At 37.2% G+C, this 17,759-nt stretch overlaps 3 protein-coding genes across 4 annotated transcripts; 1 reads left to right on the top strand and 2 right to left on the bottom strand.

Moving 5' to 3' along the window:
• Positions 1 to 3,072: 3,072 nt before the first annotated feature.
• LOC129723203 (protein lethal(2)essential for life-like) lies at positions 3,073 to 4,777 on the top strand. Its single transcript, XM_055677257.1, has one exon. The coding sequence runs from the start codon at positions 4,092 to 4,094 to the stop codon at positions 4,635 to 4,637; it is 546 nt and encodes a 181-aa protein (XP_055533232.1). The 5' UTR covers positions 3,073 to 4,091; the 3' UTR covers positions 4,638 to 4,777.
• A 2,528-nt stretch (positions 4,778 to 7,305) lies between these two features.
• On the bottom strand, positions 7,306 to 8,040 carry LOC129723204 (40S ribosomal protein S27). Of its 2 annotated transcripts, none has more exons than XM_055677258.1 (2): positions 7,921 to 8,040; positions 7,306 to 7,839 (listed from the first exon to the last, which is right to left on the bottom strand). In XM_055677258.1, exon 2 carries the CDS (start codon positions 7,791 to 7,793, stop codon positions 7,539 to 7,541), a length of 255 nt encoding a protein of 84 aa, XP_055533233.1. In that variant the 5' UTR covers positions 7,794 to 7,839; positions 7,921 to 8,040; the 3' UTR covers positions 7,306 to 7,538. The 2 variants fall into 2 exon arrangements, with proteins under 2 accessions (XP_055533233.1, XP_055533234.1); XM_055677259.1 differs by having other exon boundaries at positions 7,917 to 8,001.
• Positions 8,041 to 12,477: 4,437 nt separating this feature from the next.
• On the bottom strand, positions 12,478 to 14,552 carry LOC129723202 (DNA primase large subunit). Its single transcript, XM_055677256.1, has 2 exons — positions 14,030 to 14,552; positions 12,478 to 13,965 (listed from the first exon to the last, which is right to left on the bottom strand). Exons 1-2 carry the CDS (start codon positions 14,413 to 14,415, stop codon positions 12,675 to 12,677), a joined length of 1,677 nt encoding a protein of 558 aa, XP_055533231.1. The 5' UTR covers positions 14,416 to 14,552; the 3' UTR covers positions 12,478 to 12,674.
• Between the last annotated feature and the right edge of the window lie 3,207 nt (positions 14,553 to 17,759).

Here is a 17,759-nt window from a genome sequence, read left to right as displayed (position 1 = left end):
TGATTTTCCCAGGAATATAACATTATTTTCCTGATGTTTTCCAGCATTCAATACAAAAATCGGCAACATAGATGAAACAGGATATCTACTCAACTTCGAAAATAAAATTTCCTGGTTTTTCCAGAATTTTCCAGAAGGGTAATTTTTTGCTGTACATTTTTTCTCACCCAAAATCATTCTTAAATCTATCAATTTTTGGAATGCAATCAAACTTTTTTTTGAGAAAGTGTTCTATCCCTATTGAACCCATCTAAGCCTCTTTGTTTTGTTACACTGGTCAACACAGGTGCACCCCTAAAGCTCAAGCCAGAAGAAAATAAAAATTATAGCTATTCAACCATTTTTGTGAATTTTGGTGTCCCAGGCTCTAGACACCCAGTAAAGGCAACTCTGAAATCTCAAAGAGAAAAGTATATAATTTTAATTAACTTTGGTTATTAATATTCGATCGGATATGAAACCAAACAGTTGAGGCTCCGCTTATGCTGGAAAAAAAAACCCGTTTTAGTATTAAAGAGCCGTTTGAAAAAACGCGTCTAGGTTAATTCCTATCCCTGATGTTTCTTCAGTTCCCTTGATTCCCTAATTTGCCGCGTGAAAAACGACTTTCTTGGGATATTTGCGAAGAAAAACGCGTAAATTTCGAAGTCCGCGTGTAAAACCGCGCAAAATTCGAAGTTCAATTTCAACAATTGCAATGATCATTTTAAACCAAAAAGCTTATACTAATTAACTTCGTGAATGTATCTGTTTTCGAGATATTTGAATTTAGGTTGAGACAATCAGAAAATAAACACCAATTTATTTATTAAATCAAAAAAGGGTTGGATTTATGTTTTGTTGAAATTCAGCCTTATTCTGAAATGCACGACAAATTTTAACTTAAAAGTTAAGTTTCAAATATTTTTTTCAACTACATTATTTTTGAGAATAGACGATTTCCAATGATGAAACTTGATTTAAAAAAAATTCAAACAATAAAGTTGTAACGATATCACCGTTATCTGAACTTGTTTATTGCTACAATACTACTATAAACTTCCCTCTGAGGTGCGACAAAACCAGCTTAGAATTATTATTTCAGTTGTATTATGAAAATGCTGTGGGTAGAACATCACAGCAGAGTTTTGTTTTAAAAACAATAATCTGTGTAGGCGGTTAAGCTGCAATAAAAGTATGTGAAAAAGTGTACTCCGGCTGAAATTGTCGCTTGCTAATCCTTCCTCAATAACTACAATTAACCTGACTCGTACCTGGAATATGCTCTAGAAGTAGTAGGGATGAATATAACTTTTGGAGGCAATGACGATGAACTAATAACTTCAGCTGTACCAGGTTTTTTAGCTTTGCTACCTGTTATAAAACCTTATTACGGACACTTTGCGTTTGTCATTTGGAAACTTTAACTGACCAAAATAAATGCTATTTACCTATGTCATTTTTTTTTCATCTGAATGGTAATTCATTTAATTTGAAAAAAAAAAAACAAGGACGACATGGCGTGAGCATTACATTCCTGCATGATTTAATTTAAACGATTAGTCACCTATCGTAAAAATCAAAGACACACTATCCTACTGTAAACACTGAATGACTATGGAATATAATAACAACGTAACAAATTCACTTTGAATTATTATTTTCGCGAAAAACATAGCAGTTGTGCATGCATTGTCGACTTTGCCGCGCTATGCTTCTTTCCACATACAATCGAACCCCGTTTATGCGGTAATAAGGATTATGCTTTTCCGAATAAACTGTTCAACGGTGCCATCGTGAGCAAATGAATAAATAAAAATTGAATCAACGAAGTAAAACAGTGTCTGATTTGAACGTCTAATACAGAACACTACGAACCCGTTGTTTCCATGCATTTGAACTGCTGTTATACTTTTGGTTATGAAGGTATTAAGGAAAGTTAGGGGTAACAGAGTTAACGTACACTGGCTGACATTAGCTTACCTTGGGAAATCAATCTGCCTGTAGAGTAACGTTCTAGATGCAGTACCTAGACAGTAGTTTGCATTGAAAAATCCAAATGCATGCTAGCAACTGCATGAAATTGCATTTTCACACCGGACATCAAAGCCTAGGTCGCTTACTGATATGTTTTAAGGGAAATCGAGGCGTGAGCATAGATTGGCCCACCGCGGCGTACCAAGGTGATACGTCACTGTTCATGAATTACCTTGAAATATAGGCCACACCAGACAAGGAAATTGCTTTCTCATTAAAAGGAATTGATTTCTTTTCATGTCAGTCATTCGGTTAAATCTATAGCGAATGACGAGCTTGGACGGTTTTTTGATATCGATAGCCCGAGTTTACACACTTCCTGACATTAGTTCATGTTACTAGTGAATGAAAAAAAAAGACCTGCCTGTATAGCAAAAGCCTGACCTACATTTATGATACATAAACACCTTTCAGTAGAGCTAGCAACAACAACAAAAATTAGGTGTTGATTTCAAAATTTCTATTAATCATCATAGTTAAATGCGAAACTGGTTCTGTTGTTATGTTCATTACTAGTGAATCACATTTTAACATATTCAAGCAATTTGACAAATTACCATGTTTGTTACTTTCAATTTGTCAGTGAAATAAGTCAAAGACAAGCAATCTCAAAAATAAAGTGATGGATAAATCACAAAGTAGATTTTGCACTATGACTGTGTTTTAGGTGATAATACATATAAAATTCTCACACCTGCATTAACTCGAGAATGCTTTTATTTTTTCCAACATGGCTTGAACCAAGGGGAATGAGGGTTCCATTTTGAAACACGCTTTTCATACTATTTGGTTATCTTTTTTAACCTTGGATAGATAGTCTGCGTCTATTTAATTTTTCGCATTCAGCAATATTGCCCAGTCGTTTTCCAACAATGCATCGTTTTTCTCGTTTTTTATTAACCCTAGAAAGATAGTCTGCGTCAATTTAACTCCTCGCTTTTAGTGACCATGCCCACTTCCTTTCCAAATAGTGCGAAAACGTTTTGTTTTCAAAAAACTGAGTTCTGGTGAAACTTACTTATTATTAAATGTTGCACAAAAACTTGCATTTTGAATGATTCAAAATTCATGATAAATTTGCACCAAAATAAGATTAACTTTCCAGGATTAATGAGTAATGAAATATTTATTTTTTTATGTGTTCACATCGTAATGACCATTCATCAATAATTGATGATGAAAACTTGAACAATTATTTAAAATAATTATCTTTTTACACGCATCAACCCTGAAAAGATAATCATATTTCGAAGTGCGTGAAAGAATAATCATGCGTCCCGACTTTCAAATGATTGTAAATACAACTTTTTCTTTATGAGTTATCGATGAATGGTCATTACGATGTTAACACATCGATGCATAACAAAAACCAAAATCTAAGTTTAAACACTCTACCCTTCTTTGATTAAAAAAAAACGAGAAAAAAATGATACACGGTTAGAAGAAAAGAGCGCAATATTGCTGAAAGCAAGGAGTCAAATTGACGCAGACTTTCTTTTCAGGGTCAAAATATGATTATTATCCAGGATTCAATACATTTTATTCAATCGATTGCAATTTGAAATTGCGAAACAAAAAATCAAATGCATTTCTGAAAACAACAGTCACTAGTTTCAATCACAAAACGCTTCGTCTCAAACATTCACAAAAATCAAAAAAACTCCTAAAAGCATCCGGAAAATTCCACGAATGATTGATAAATAGAAAGGAAAACAAATTCTACCGTTACTATCAGCATCAGCAAACTCCCCTTTATTGCTTACCTATTCATTCATTTACGCAGTAAACTTCTCACTTCTGCTTACGCACCAGGCAATGAACATAACATTCAGCTCTCATCAAGTTCGAGTGAACGCTCAGACAATCTACCCGAATCATGAACAATCGAGAGCGTTCGAGAAATTTCTCATCAAATGAAATCACCATATAAAAATCGAGCAGCGCCCAAAAAGCGGCATCAGTTGTAAACAAAATACGTGCGAGAGAACATTCCAAGTGAGAAGCGAAACGTGAAAATACTCGTAACGAAACAATTTGAAAGTGCATAAATCTATACTGTGCAGATCAAAAGCAAAATGTCGCTAGTTCCTTTATTACTCCGTGATTGGTGTGACGACCTTCGCAGCACGCCACCTCGGCCATCCCGTATTCTGGAGAAATTCTTCGGTGAGGACCTCTTCCCAGAGGATCTGCTGGTGGCAGTCGATCACGTTCCAAAGCGTCGTGGACAGAAACGCCCGTGGCATTTGGCCGCACTTGGCGCTCAGGAGGACAACGGTGCAGTCGTCAAGAAAAACAAGGACGGATTCCAAGTCAGTGTCGATGTGACACAGTTCACACCGGAGGAAATATCCGTAAAGCTGGCCGATAACTTAATCACAATCGAAGGCAAACACGAGGAAAAGCAGGACGAGCACGGTTTTGTGTCGCGTCATTTTGTCCGCAAGTATCGGCTACCGGAGGGACATGATGCGGAACGCATGGTCTCATCACTTTCGCCCGATGGAGTCCTGACGGTTAAGGCCCCCAGGTTGGCACTGCCCGGCACGGAAGGAGAGCGTACTATTCCGATTGTGCGTACCGACAAGGCTATCAAAGAGAACCGAAAAAATGGGAAATAAGTCGGTGCTCATATAACTAAACTTTTTCCTCATTTCATCTATCGTTCATTCATTCAGTAGCGTTAAGAGTTCTCAGCATTTTCAGTAAGATGTAATATGTAAGAATAAAATAAAACTACTGAGTACCTTGATAACGAAAATTAGATTTGATACGAATAGTTTGAAGAAGACCAAACCATTTGACTTTCCTTAGTAGCTAGATAAAAAGGGTAGATGGTCTTGTAGTTACTATTCGGCCTAGTAGTTTTTTACCTGAATCAGATCCTTGCAATAGTTGAGAGAAGAAATGTACCATTCGGAATCAGGAAGGTTATCTTTACATCGTTCTTCTCTTTTTTTTTGTCTTTCAGTCGGTTTTTCTTCACATAATTTCCTTTATTCATGTTCCGCTCAGTGCGCTTAGAGGCCATCATCCTGTATTTTTGGACGGTTTATCTCAGTTTTTACTTTAACCCTTTAACGGGCCGAGGCTAAAAAAATGTCATTAAATTTAATTGTTTATTTCTGATCACTGATCATAGCTCGTAATTATGAAGCAGAAAAAAAACGAAAGTTGTTGGTGGCAATATAGTTGCAACTGCTTTATAAAGGGTTAAATGCTGGTTTCAATGATTCGACTGAAAAATTGATGGTACTTGCTTGACTATTCTGTCGGTTCTGATGACCAGGGACTTGACTAGGTAATAACTACACCAAAAATCTAAAATTTATTTCTCATCGAAGATACTCAAAATATTTAATGCGAAAAAATGATATTATTAAAACTACTAAAAATAATTACATACCGAATAAATTTTTATTTGAGAAAAGTGATATATTTCCCAAAGTTACGAAGTCATTTCAACAAGCAAGTCGCTGTGTGATCGAATGTAGGTTTAAAAAGACCGTTAAATTTATTGGTATCGTTTTCGAACCTTTGTTTGCAAAACCTTGGATTGTTTTAGTGGCAAATAGGGTAGGGAACATATTTTAAGCAGCTTTAGGAGCCTCCTGTGTATTGAGACGAAATACTCAAAATATGTAAGCTGAAATGCAAACTTAAGTAGATGTATCAATTCAAATTGATGTTTTTAAAAAAAAAATGTTTTAAAGTTTTCCATTTTCCGTTCAATCAACTGCAAAAGCAAAAAAAAAATCCATTAATATAGAAAAAATTAAAATTTATATAAGTGCTGATATGGCACCATTATAAGCACCTTATTATAGAAGCTGACGAGCAACTCGTGTCCTTAAAAACATGGTCGAGCCGAGTCGACGCGACTTCTGCAGTAGGTTCCCTAAGTACTTAAAGAAATTATTAAATAAATAAACCATTACAAGCATACAAAAACTACCACATTATTGCTAAACATCTTATTTGCATTTTGCCAAAATTATTTGAAACCTAGTAGTAATCTTATGGACAATAGTTACACTGATACAACTTGAAAAGCTTTGCCGCATGACATCATCCTGCGAGAATAAATTAAATTTGGAACTATTACACAATTCATCACTTCATTACGAAATAATACAATCAACAAAATAAGTGTTGAGCGCAAAGTAATATTCGTTGAGCTTTATTGTAGAATCCTATGAAAAAACTTGGATCAAGTTCGATCAAAATATGTTAAAACTTCATCATGTGCGAAATCTACTCTAATTTTCCAATGCAACTTACAACATAATTTTTGTCTCGATTCGTTTAAAAAGTAGTGACCAGTAATAAAAAAAGCATGATTAGAATTCCCTCTTTTTTATTAATCCATAAAGATTATTTCCACATGTTACATTCTTCGTAGTTATTTCAACTAATTTTTGTTGTTAGTTCTTATCATGTTAGTTAGAATTCGCGTTGTTTTTACTTACCACACTTAATCAAACAAAAAGCGCTTTTGAAGCGGTATTACATTTATTTGTATGTCTTTCGACTACAGTGAGAGTACCTAAAATGTAATACATCGTTAAGTAATAAAAAATAATTTAAATACATGCCCGCAATTACCATGAAAATGAACGTTTTCACCTACTTAAATTTTTTTCAAAGAAGTCAATAGTATTATTTCGAAAACATTGTTCATCAAATGAAATATTATCTTTCGCTGATTGGTTTAAAAACTGAATGATATATTTTGAAAATTTTACTTCATCAGCTGTTTGATAAACAAAAATTAGTATTACATAGCATATACTAATCAAATTTATCTAAATTGAATTCTCGCTTCGTAACTCAACTTATTCCAGACTTGGTGCGATAAAATTCACATTATCAAGAGAACTGATATTAGAGAACAATTTATAAACACTTAACTTTTTTCTGCAGCAGTTAAATACTCAACAAACGCTAGCATAAAGATCTACAGTCTCTTCCGTGGCTTCCGTGGCATTCCAAAATGAGCAACGTTGCAATCAATCAAAACAAACAATATGCATCTCAAACGGACGTGCTTATTCCTCGTAGGAGTATGGAACCGACCATCATAACATTGCGAAATTCTATTGCACTGGTTTTGAACCTTACACAACAGGCGTTAATTTGTGAATTTCACAAATTGCAGCAATATCTAACGTTAGTCCAACAAACCGAACTCTTCCGTTCCATCTTTTTTCCACCAACACCAACACACGACGATAGCGAACGAGCGATGGACTGTGATATAGCACATAACCTCCAAAACAAGCAGGCCTCTTCCGTTTCGAAATTCTTCCTTTATTCCTTCATTTTTCCGACATTTTCAGTTCAACTGTAGTACCATTTTATTCACACCGGAGCGGTCACTTGAATGCACACTTTCAGCTCCGTCAAACAATCGGAAACTAAGCCGCGTTCAGTCGTTTCGCCCACAGAAGTAGCAATATTAATAACTTTAATAAAAACGATGGAATAATGGCCGATTCCGACCCTGCCAGCTAGACTTTCACCTAGTAGGGCTTCTTACGGAAAGAGCAGCCCTCCGTCAGCCGGGCTTTACCACCGGTCGGCTGGCAGAGGATCGTGGAACAGCCGGTACACACCACCACGCTCTGGGCATGGCTGAACACGGTCGTAATTTTGTAGCATCCGGGGCACTTGACATCCATGAAGTATGAGTTCGGATGGGGCACCAGGCGCTTCAGCTTATGCTTGCGCTTCTCTTCAGCCGGAAGCGGGTGCAGGAAATCCTTGGCGAGCGGCATTATTGAATTATTTTTCCACAAACGGAGCTAACGAAACACGTGTTTTCTATCGAGAAAGAAGGGAAAAATATTCGCTTAGCTACTTGGAACTTTGTATGTGGTAATGAAGGAAATTTCGCGTACACACCGTGCGACGTACAATCCGGGACTAAGAACGAGTCGAGGGTCAAAATTTCGCAGGTTAACAAGCAGAGCGACACCGGTTGACTCTGTCTGTCGCATGGACGCCCCAATATTACGATCGTGGTATCTCGCTTCAGTAGCGTTACGTACACACACTTGCTGACTCAATTTTGACATTCACGCGTTACTATCTTTGACGTATCAATCTACAGCCGGGATGCTAGATATTTTATTTCTGTTTGGGGTTCTCAAAAGCAATTTCCTGAAGATTGATTCAACCTGGGAGGGAGAAACGAATACTTCACTCAAAACAGAGGATACGTACACGCGTCGTTTTCTGATAGCGTGTAACTTTCTTCTTGCTGTAACGCATGCATGACTCGAACGAAGTTTTCAGTAACATCAGGAATTCGCGTTGACGGTGTTGCTGATATTTGTTTGGTTTTTGCGTGTGGAAAAGAAGGAAGGAAATATTTTTGCATTTGTCATCACGCACATTTTGACAATTACATATGAGAGCTCACACAAGTGCGAACAGCCTTCAAAATCTTTTTCAACGCGAATAATGTGCAAATTTTACAGACTAATTTTTCGAGTCTGTGTTTATTTTTCAATTTGCCGTTGTATAAAAGTTCTTTCAGAGTTTTGAGTTCGACCATAGTGAAGTATTTTCGAAATTGTAACCAAAGCCTTAAATCCAGAGAAGCGCAAGTTTAATAATCGAAGTACGCTAGCATGATTATTACTTAAAGCTTATGAAATTTATTATTTTACGTAAAAACAAACCAAAATATTTTGTGAAATGACAATGAATGCAAAAACTGTTTGCGATGAATATTTTTTCGAGCAACTGAAAGGTATCAATTATAACAATACTCATCGCAAAAAAATACCTTTTTTTTCTTGGTTCAAATTGACAGTCGATGACAGCTCATTCTGGTTCATTTTGACACTTACACAGCTTCGTATCCGTTTCTTCCTCCCAGGATTCAACTATGGCATGAAACACGTCAGTGACATTTTCAGGATGGATTGGTATGATAGAAAAATTACTGCTGCAAGTAGGGCTTCGGAGTATAGCGAAAAATATTTGATCGCGGAGATATTCGTCTTTCGTTTTTGTTTCATAAATTTCTTAGAATCTTGCAGTTCTTTAAACTTTGGCTCGTTTTCGAGCATATTGTAACAAGCCTGCATTTTGAAAGTTTTCAGTTCAGTGTCTTCGGGGAACATTTTTCTGGCCTCTTAAGACTGATAGTTCTTGGTAGTCTACTATAATTAAGGCGGTTAACGAAGGCTAGATGGCCAACGAGTTTGGCAACCTTATGGCTGATGGTTGCAAACAAAATAGTTGAACCTGGGCGTGATCCTTTACGGCCTTTCAGAATTCTCCCTTTTACTATTTTCAGCCAAGAACGACAAAGCTGTTCAATTTCTTCTTCGGAAAAGCCACAATAACGAATTGTGAAATTGATTTGAAACATCTTTGTTTTGTTTATCCGACAGCACCCGCAAAATGCCTATATGGAAATACCTAAAAAGAAGGTATTCAATTAAAATATGACATTTTACCCACCGGTTGGTAGCGTGCAACGTGTTTTAGAACGATCTATTTCTTGTTACAAAAATAGATCAAAACGTATACCAGTTTCAAAATTTTTCAGTTTAGATCTGGGGTGGCATTGCGCAGCTCGATTCGAACGATTTTCGCTATTTTCGAGTAGGTCACATACTGCCAGTTATGCTTTAAGCTTAAAAGGACCTGTCATTGTCATTTGTCCAGCGGCTCATCTAACCCGCAAAGTCGAAAAAAATACGAAAAATCACAAGAAGGTTGCATGCAAAGCCACGACCGCAAGGTTGAAGTAGAATACTTTTACAAGAAAGATAACCCGGCTGCTTGCGTGTCAGTCATTTTTTCTAGTGAATAAACGTTGACCGTTCATTGGCAGTATTGTAATTTCTTTTTGTTTGATATTTTGAATGAAGTTCATTGAATATTTTTAAATTTTGGGCAAATGAGAAGTTGAAGTGCTGCCGAATTGTAATATGCACATTAAATACGACATCGTTAAACGGGAACGGAACAAAGGCTACGGTCATGCAGAACGCGAATGACGGCGCGATGCGATTCGCCTTACCGTGGTGAATTGTACAGCTCTTTTTAACGCGAAGTAGAGCTATACATTTCAACAGATTTCGTCTTGCCGAATCGCATCGCGCCGTTATTTGCGTTCTGCATGACCGTAGCCAAACACTAAGCGACGCAAACACGTAATAATAGTCAAATTATGCATGTAGATGAAGATAATTAACCTTGGATTATAGCGCAAAACGAGAAAATATTAACTCTTCAAATATTCATTTGTGTTCTTCAAATTCAGTTGTTCAATTTAATATCCGATGAATTGTCTGTTTATTATCTGATGAAGCTCTTATGTAGGCCAAATGATGATTCCCAATTTACTAGGTCCATAACTCTGCCGACCGTGCTTGTGAAAGCGCGGTATAACGACCAATCAGAGGTCGAATTTTGTGTTTTGACAAGGCTTAAGAATTTTCAATAGTACAATAGTTCGAATGATAAAATTGCAATTTCATGCATTTGGTAGAAATCTTAGAAGATTTTCTAATCGATTGCTGCAAAAACGAAGGAAATCCATCGAAAACTAACCGATTTATTAGCATTTGAAATTGGACATATTTCTCACTTTTTTCAGTTTTAGATTTTCATTTCACATCCCTATGTAGCCGAACTTCCTGAGAGAAGTATTCTACTTCAAAAACTAAACATAATGCCCCCCAGAAATCATTTAGTTTTGTTCGAGTTGCTCGAAACGAAATGCGCAATGTAACCACATACTTGTCACGAACGTCATCCCCATACATTTCGCTTGAAGCCGTTTTTCTCTGGCTCTCTGGCTCGATTATACGTCAAAAGGCTGTCAGTGCTTGCGAAACAGCCGATTAAGCACCGTCCATGCGAGATCAACTGTTGCTGCAAGTGGGGTGAAGAAATGCAGAAAGCGAAAAACGATTGTTTTGTTTTGAACGTTTGATGGATTTTGCGCAGGACATAAATGGTCACGTTCAAACATGTTTCAACACGTTACGGATAGCCCTACATTCAATATAGTTAGAAGCACGTAGAAAATCCGTACAGTAACACATGCGGCACAATGAAAGGAGCTTATGCCCATACTTCCAACAGTAGCGCCATCATCATCGGCGGCGACTTCAGGGAACTGTTGCCATGACATTGGTCTGAATGTAACCCCTGGTATGAGACAAAATTTACAACACCGGTGCAGTATAGTCACTGTATACTTTACTAGTCTGGCGGAGTGGATTCGGCAACCAATTTAAACTGTTATAATGGGAACCAGTCAATGGAGATTCTATACGACTGGTTTCCGTTATAATAGTTTAAATTGGTTCCCGAATCCACTCCGCCAGACTGTAAATATAGGGACTGTACGGTGCAGCAGTGAGTTTGAGTTTGTTCCAAAAAAATAAAACGAAACAACGATTTGGACCACCGCTGAAGATGCCCTTAAGTTAACTGCTGAATGTGCTGAATAAAAGCAATGGCAGCTGATTCTTATCTTGTCTGTCAACACTGTAAAATAATGGTTGCTCTTGGGACTTGCTCACACTGTAAAAAAATTTCACGTCGAAGTGAAGTGATTTGCTGTTGAATTCGCACTACTTGCCGAACATTTCAAAGTGAAAGGAAATCCTTCGAAACATGTTAATGCGTGAAATCAACAGCAAATCACTTGATTTTCTGTTGTTATGTTCATCTTTTTTGATATTCTTATGTTTGAGATACAAAATGTTGGTCATTTGGATATTATCTGCTAATCACAATAAATATAAAAGGTTTCTGTGGTTGTGTGACATCATTTGTCAGCTACAAGTCGACAGTAAAATTTTCCTGCTGGCTGGAACCTTATGACGGGCACTAGGGTTTAGCTACGTTCTCTTATGTTGATAGATTTGAGCGGGATTGATATTTTACATTGAATTGACGAGATAAATCACCGTTCAGAGTTTAGGATCATCAAGAAATTACAAGAGGAAAAATATTAGTGTCTCTATAGTCAGATTAAGTCGAACGAGAAGTTGGGTAGCAGAATTAGCGAACGTTCGATAGCCATTTAAGTCACATTACTTAGGTCCCCTTAGGCATGGAGGGTTTTCAATGCTTTACGTTAGAAGTCTATATGAATAGTTTGAGTAAAAGTTAAAGCTAGTTGAGTAAAAGTTAAAGCTAAAGAGACCATTTTGCCACAATGTTTTGTAGCGACTTCAACAGTACGCCCGACCGGCAAAGTGACGAGTGCGGATGTCCAAAGTATACAAACTTATGCAATCCGATGCTTGCATGTGAATGATGTTCTCTCTTTACCAAGCGAAGAAGAAACTCTTGCCTACAGTACGATCCCGTCGCCTGTGTTCCTATATGATCATATCGCCTTGGTGGCTAATCTTGAACGAACTCACAAATCGGACGAAGGCCACTAGTCAAGGCGGTTTCTGAACAATAAATATTGTAGAATATTTTTTATATATGTATTAAGCAGAGTTGAAATTTTTACAAGTCTTCGTATTTTGTTAAATATTCTGGTGGTTTTATAATAATAGCCGTTTCAGTAAAAAAAAACAATGTGTAAACTGTGACAGTGCCGCGAACGTTTCTTATTTTCAACTGTTGCCAATCAGTTTTCATGGACTTATAAACTAGCTACAAAGCTATCACTCCATCCCAACAAGGCTTGCATCGAAACCATCATCTTCCCCCCATTCTGACGTAGAAGCTTTAGTCAAATGGTTTCCATTAAGTTTAGGCTGCTGCGCAAGCAACAGGTTGTCTTTAGTTTCGCACTCCTTTGCATCCCTATCATTTGCTTCCATCAATTGCCATAATTCATCGTCATCGTCACCATTCAATACGCTTGTGTCCTGGCTGTCATTGAAGCCGCTCTGCACTCGTCGAGTGCTTTCAGAGGGAGTTGGCTTAGCCTTTGGAGCACGAGCACCCATGGTAATTTGGCTAAACTCGAAAAACTGATTCGGGTGTTTAATTCCTTCTTCCAGATTCGTTTGATGGATAGTTTCATAGTACTTCCCGCAGGCTATCTGATAGTGACCCTTACTAGCGTAACTGATAATCTCTTCAACGTGCACCGCGCTTAGACCGTAAGAACCGAGTTTTGTTTTGAGTGTAGAAGGCTCCCATATTTTAAATGGACAACCATGCGTATCCTGAATACCGACACTCGAAGTAATAATTTTCATACATGAATAAGGCGTATAATTTATGCGAGAACCTTCTTTACCATAATTGTGCCGAATATTATACGCATACTCTTTTTCATACTTTTCTAGAGGAATAGTACCTCGAGTGCTGAACTCTTCTCTAAAAAATTGCAAGGATCCCTCCAAAGTTACGCCAATTCCTTTCAAAAACAAACCATACTGCATACGACCGCCGTGCTTCAGTTTGTGCTGAGCTCGCAGAGTATCGTGGCAGTACCGCATACAAAGCGGGAACGATTTTTTCGATAATTGATCTAGCGAATCAATTGGCACATCTCCTGCCTTCGATACGGTGTAATCCTTCCCAGTGTAGGAAGTGTGAAGTCCTTTTAAAAGCGATGAGAATCGTTCGTCATTTTCCAACTCGGGCAACAACCTAAGGTGGGCCTGTAAACCATCTTCTAACAACTGAAGATGTTTGTTAGCTATGATGGAAATAAAATCATTTGAACAAACATAAGCAAAACCATCATTGAGGTAACACTTTCGGCTCCGAACTAAGTCCAGTACATCTGTGAAACGAACTTTGTAGAAATCCATAGCTTCGATTTGAACGATACTTTGGTAAACAGTACTGTCATACAGTCCTTCCTTGATTTCGTTTTTTTCATCCGATGAAAGCGGTATATAATTCATCTCGTACTGTTGCACGAATTCTTTTGTATCCTGCGCTGATAACCCGCTGAACTTAAGACGAAATAATTCCATTTCTCTTGCAATGAACCATCTAAAACATGAGAAATCTTTAGGTAACAGTTTGATATACGTGAAAAATAAAATAAGCTACAAACCTTTTCAATTCCTCTGACCGGCAGTAGGCAAACCGAAGGATGAAATGTGATAAATAATCCTTTCTGCGGGCAGCAATGTCCTGCTCCTTCGAGTGATTGCCCTGACAGAGTCGCACGTAATGCTTCAAACCTTCGTGGTTTAGCTCATTCAGGATGCAATCCCGCCATTCCTCTGACATCGGTTTCAAATTTTTGACGGATGCTTGCTCCAAAACGCGCAGAACCTTCAGGCGTTCTAGCGCCAGTGACTCGAACTCGGATATCGTCATATCGATCATAGGAGGTATAACGTATAAAACAACATTATGCGGCAGCAGCCACTCGAGGACCGTATCCATGTTACATTGTACTTCTGGATTTAAACGGTTTCGACGAGAGAATTCCATGGCAATTTTAGCGTCTTAAAACTCTGTTTTGATTATTAATTTAGAAAATAATAAACAAGTATAAAATAAAACGTCTATTAGCTGTAAAAGCTTAAAAATTTCTGCCAGAATTTGGCGCGAAAAAAAACATTGTTTTGGTCGATATGTTTTTTTTTTTTTGGTTTTGGGGGTTATTCAAAAATAACATGACAGCTTAGAGGAAGAAGGGGGTACCTTATAATTTCTAACGAACGCTTACCAAGGATAAGAGGGAGATTCAAAAAAATTTACGTTAGATTAAAAAATTAAAAAATAACCTTCACAGTTAAAAATTTTTTAATCAGTTCAAAAATATCTATACCTAATAGCGAATTTATTTATTCCACTGGGTCAGTGTTAACCTACCCAGGAATAAGGGCATGATTTACGGCGCAAATGCGGTGGTGTGCTAAAACTGACATGTGGTGGTATGTTTTGTTTTTTTTTATTGTTCACATTTATTTTCTTTAACATGATATGAACTAAATCCATAGCTCTTACGCACCAGAGTCTATGTTTATAATATAAAGTCACGCAAAGATGAAACCAAAGGGACCAAATCAGTGTCAAGCGAGGGTACCAATCGAGCAATGTAAATAAACAAAGTGAATATGTTAGGAGTGAATGAAAAGTGTTCTAATTAAGCGTGATAACGAATATGTGTTTTTCCGAAGTTTTAACTACATATTTTAAATCCAACATTAAACCTGTACACTGGTTCAGTTAAATTTAACAAAGCACCACCGGTGTAATTTTTCAAAACTGTGTACCTTGTGAAAAATTTCAAAAAATGATATTCGCTCATGCATGGTGGAAAACAGAACTGTTCAGTTCTTGGCAACAAAAACTGTGTTGCCGGAGCGATAGATTTTCTCTTTGCGTGACTCTATCCAGCTTTTTACGCGCCATAATGGCGGGTGCTATAATGCAAAGTTCGTAATAAATTACCCACCCTTTTGACAACTCTGCTTACGTCAGTTTGAAGTCTTCATATATTTTATCAAAAGAAAAATATATCTGGCAACATTTGTGTTGCCAATTTTTCAGAAACCTGAAATCTGACGTAGGCAGAGAGGTTCGCATATTACGAACACGCATTATAGCGACCGCCATTATGGTACGTAAAAAGCTGGATACCGAGTAACAGTGAATTAGAATGAACTCGTGTCCTGGACTCAAACTCATTTGTGCCCACTGTCAGCTGTCAGTAAAAGGTTTCTGAAAAGTGGCGGTGATATCACATACATAAGACATACGTAACACTGGCGTTTTTTTCTGGTACACGTTGCCCCATAGTACTCCGTACCTCGCCCTGTCAAACTGCTCGATAAATAATGAACAAAATGAATTTTCCTTTTCTCGGCCTTATCGAGCCCCAAAGAAAATCCCATAAGGAACTGTCAAAAAATTATTTACAAAATCAATGCAGCATTTTTCGAGTAGGAATGAGACAAATGCAGGGCTGCACAGGTACACTGCCTTCAAAGACAACTCAAACAGAGGTTTTTTACAGAGGTTGGTACTTTCGAGTAGTTCATTTTGTACCAACTTTTTTGGAAGATTTCTTCCTGAGTGTTACGTAAGTCTTATGTATGTGGTGATATGCTATCTCATTTAAACATACGTTGAGATGTTCGCCCTTGAAATATGGCGCGATGCCATTGGGCTGGCTCTCCAGCTTTTTACGCGCCATAATGGCGGACGCTATAATGCAAAGTTCGTAATAAATTACCCACCCTTTTGACAACTCTGCTTACGTCAGTTTGAAGTCTTCACGCTCACTCTGGATAACCCAAAACTGAGTCAAAACTAGCAATACTCAGAAGGAGAGATATGCGAAGAGAGTGTTGTGAGCCACGAGGGAATGCCTTTTCCTATCCCTCGCTGTACATTTGACAGAGTATAACATCGAAGATACGAAAACGTCAAACTCGATACGAAAACGTCAAACCTGATACAAAAACGTCGATGTCGGTCGGATTGTTTTCATTAGTTTGATGTTTCGGTTGGAGCTTAGCCCCTGCGCTTCTTAAGTAGACACAGTAGATATGGTTATTATCCAAAAAATGATGTAATCTAAAAGAAAAACTCTTTATAACTCATATACGAGCTTTCCATTCGAAAATAAAAGGAAAAACGAGAGTTTTGTATCAATATCAAACACAAGCAAGAAAACAGAAAAAAGCAAAAACATTAGATTTGACGTTTGTATGTTGTACTCGATGTTATAACTCATAGCACATTCCCTCGGTGAGCCAGATGAACATGTCAAAATTCGAGCCAAACGAACAAGAGAGGTAACACATTGAAAGGTATTGCAAAAAGGTTGAATAAAGAATATATTCATTTTTACACGTTTTTTATGTTTTATTGCTTAAACATGAATTGAGAATGCTCCAAAGTTGCTTCATTACAGTGATTTTTAACTTGTGGTTCACAAACCCTTTGTATGGTCTACAGAATAATGATGAAAGTATATAAAATTAAACATAAACATAAAATTGAACACCTTCACGGTTTTTGTGATGCACTTTATTATTCCCCAGGACTTCCACCGTCACCATCAGTTATACGAGCCGAATGAAAAAGTTAGTGAACATTGCGCTTTGAGAAGAGATCTGGCACCTCTGATATGTGAAACCTAGTTGGATCTCTAGTCAAAACCTAATCAGTTTCGCTAAAACCGTATGTACTCAAAATTGAGTAGAAGTTCCGGAGTGATTCGCGATTAGGGCTCAACTAACAAAACGTAAACAAATGGTTTTATTACACTGTTGGTTTCGAATAGACTTATGAAATTCATGGCAAGAATTCTTTCTTTTGTATAAATCGATAAAATTATTTAAAACAAGCTTTAAGTAAAGGGCGATAAAGCAGTTTACCCAAAACAAAAGATACTTTGGAATTAGGCCCTTTACATTGCTTTGAAGCAACGGGCTTATTTGCGAAATATTTCGTAAACAGGCGACAGTAAAGGGCGAATCAACTTTTGTTTGCAAAATAAAGGCGCATTTAAAGGGGCGCAACTGGAGAAAAAATAAAAACAAAGATGGGCGTATCTCGTTGTCAGAATGCTTTAAAGCGAAATAGAGGTGGGCGAATCTCGTTGTCAGAATGCTTTAAGGCTCATTAGAAAAAGGTTAGGAGAAAAGCGCAGATTTAAGCCATAAATGCAGAAATTTAATGTAGTATTGTTAGGAAACTATAAGCCAGGTTTATTTTACGTCGATTTTTGGTATTGATGTTAATGTTAATCACTTCCTCTGAAATTACGATTTGAAAATGTACTTGCAAATATTCAAACTGATATTCCCCAATGTTTATCT

This window comes from Wyeomyia smithii, chromosome 2, assembly GCF_029784165.1.
Source record: "Wyeomyia smithii strain HCP4-BCI-WySm-NY-G18 chromosome 2, ASM2978416v1, whole genome shotgun sequence".
NCBI lineage: Eukaryota > Metazoa > Arthropoda > Insecta > Diptera > Culicidae > Wyeomyia > Wyeomyia smithii.
The sequence above is the reverse complement of the archived record's forward strand: the minus strand, read 5'-3'. Positions and strand labels throughout refer to the sequence as shown.

Excerpts from the sequence above, each read along its gene's own strand:
- LOC129723203 (XM_055677257.1), top strand. The coding sequence starts at position 4,092 with ATGTCGCTAGTTCCTTTATTACTCCGTGATTGGTGTGACGACCTTCGC.
- LOC129723204 (XM_055677258.1), bottom strand. The coding sequence starts at position 7,793 with ATGCCGCTCGCCAAGGATTTCCTGCACCCGCTTCCGGCTGAAGAGAAG.
- LOC129723202 (XM_055677256.1), bottom strand. The coding sequence starts at position 14,415 with ATGGAATTCTCTCGTCGAAACCGTTTAAATCCAGAAGTACAATGTAAC. Across the intron at positions 13,966-14,029 it reads CGGTCAGAGGAATTGAAAAG|ATGGTTCATTGCAAGAGAAA; the intron begins GTTTGTAGCTTA and ends CTCATGTTTTAG.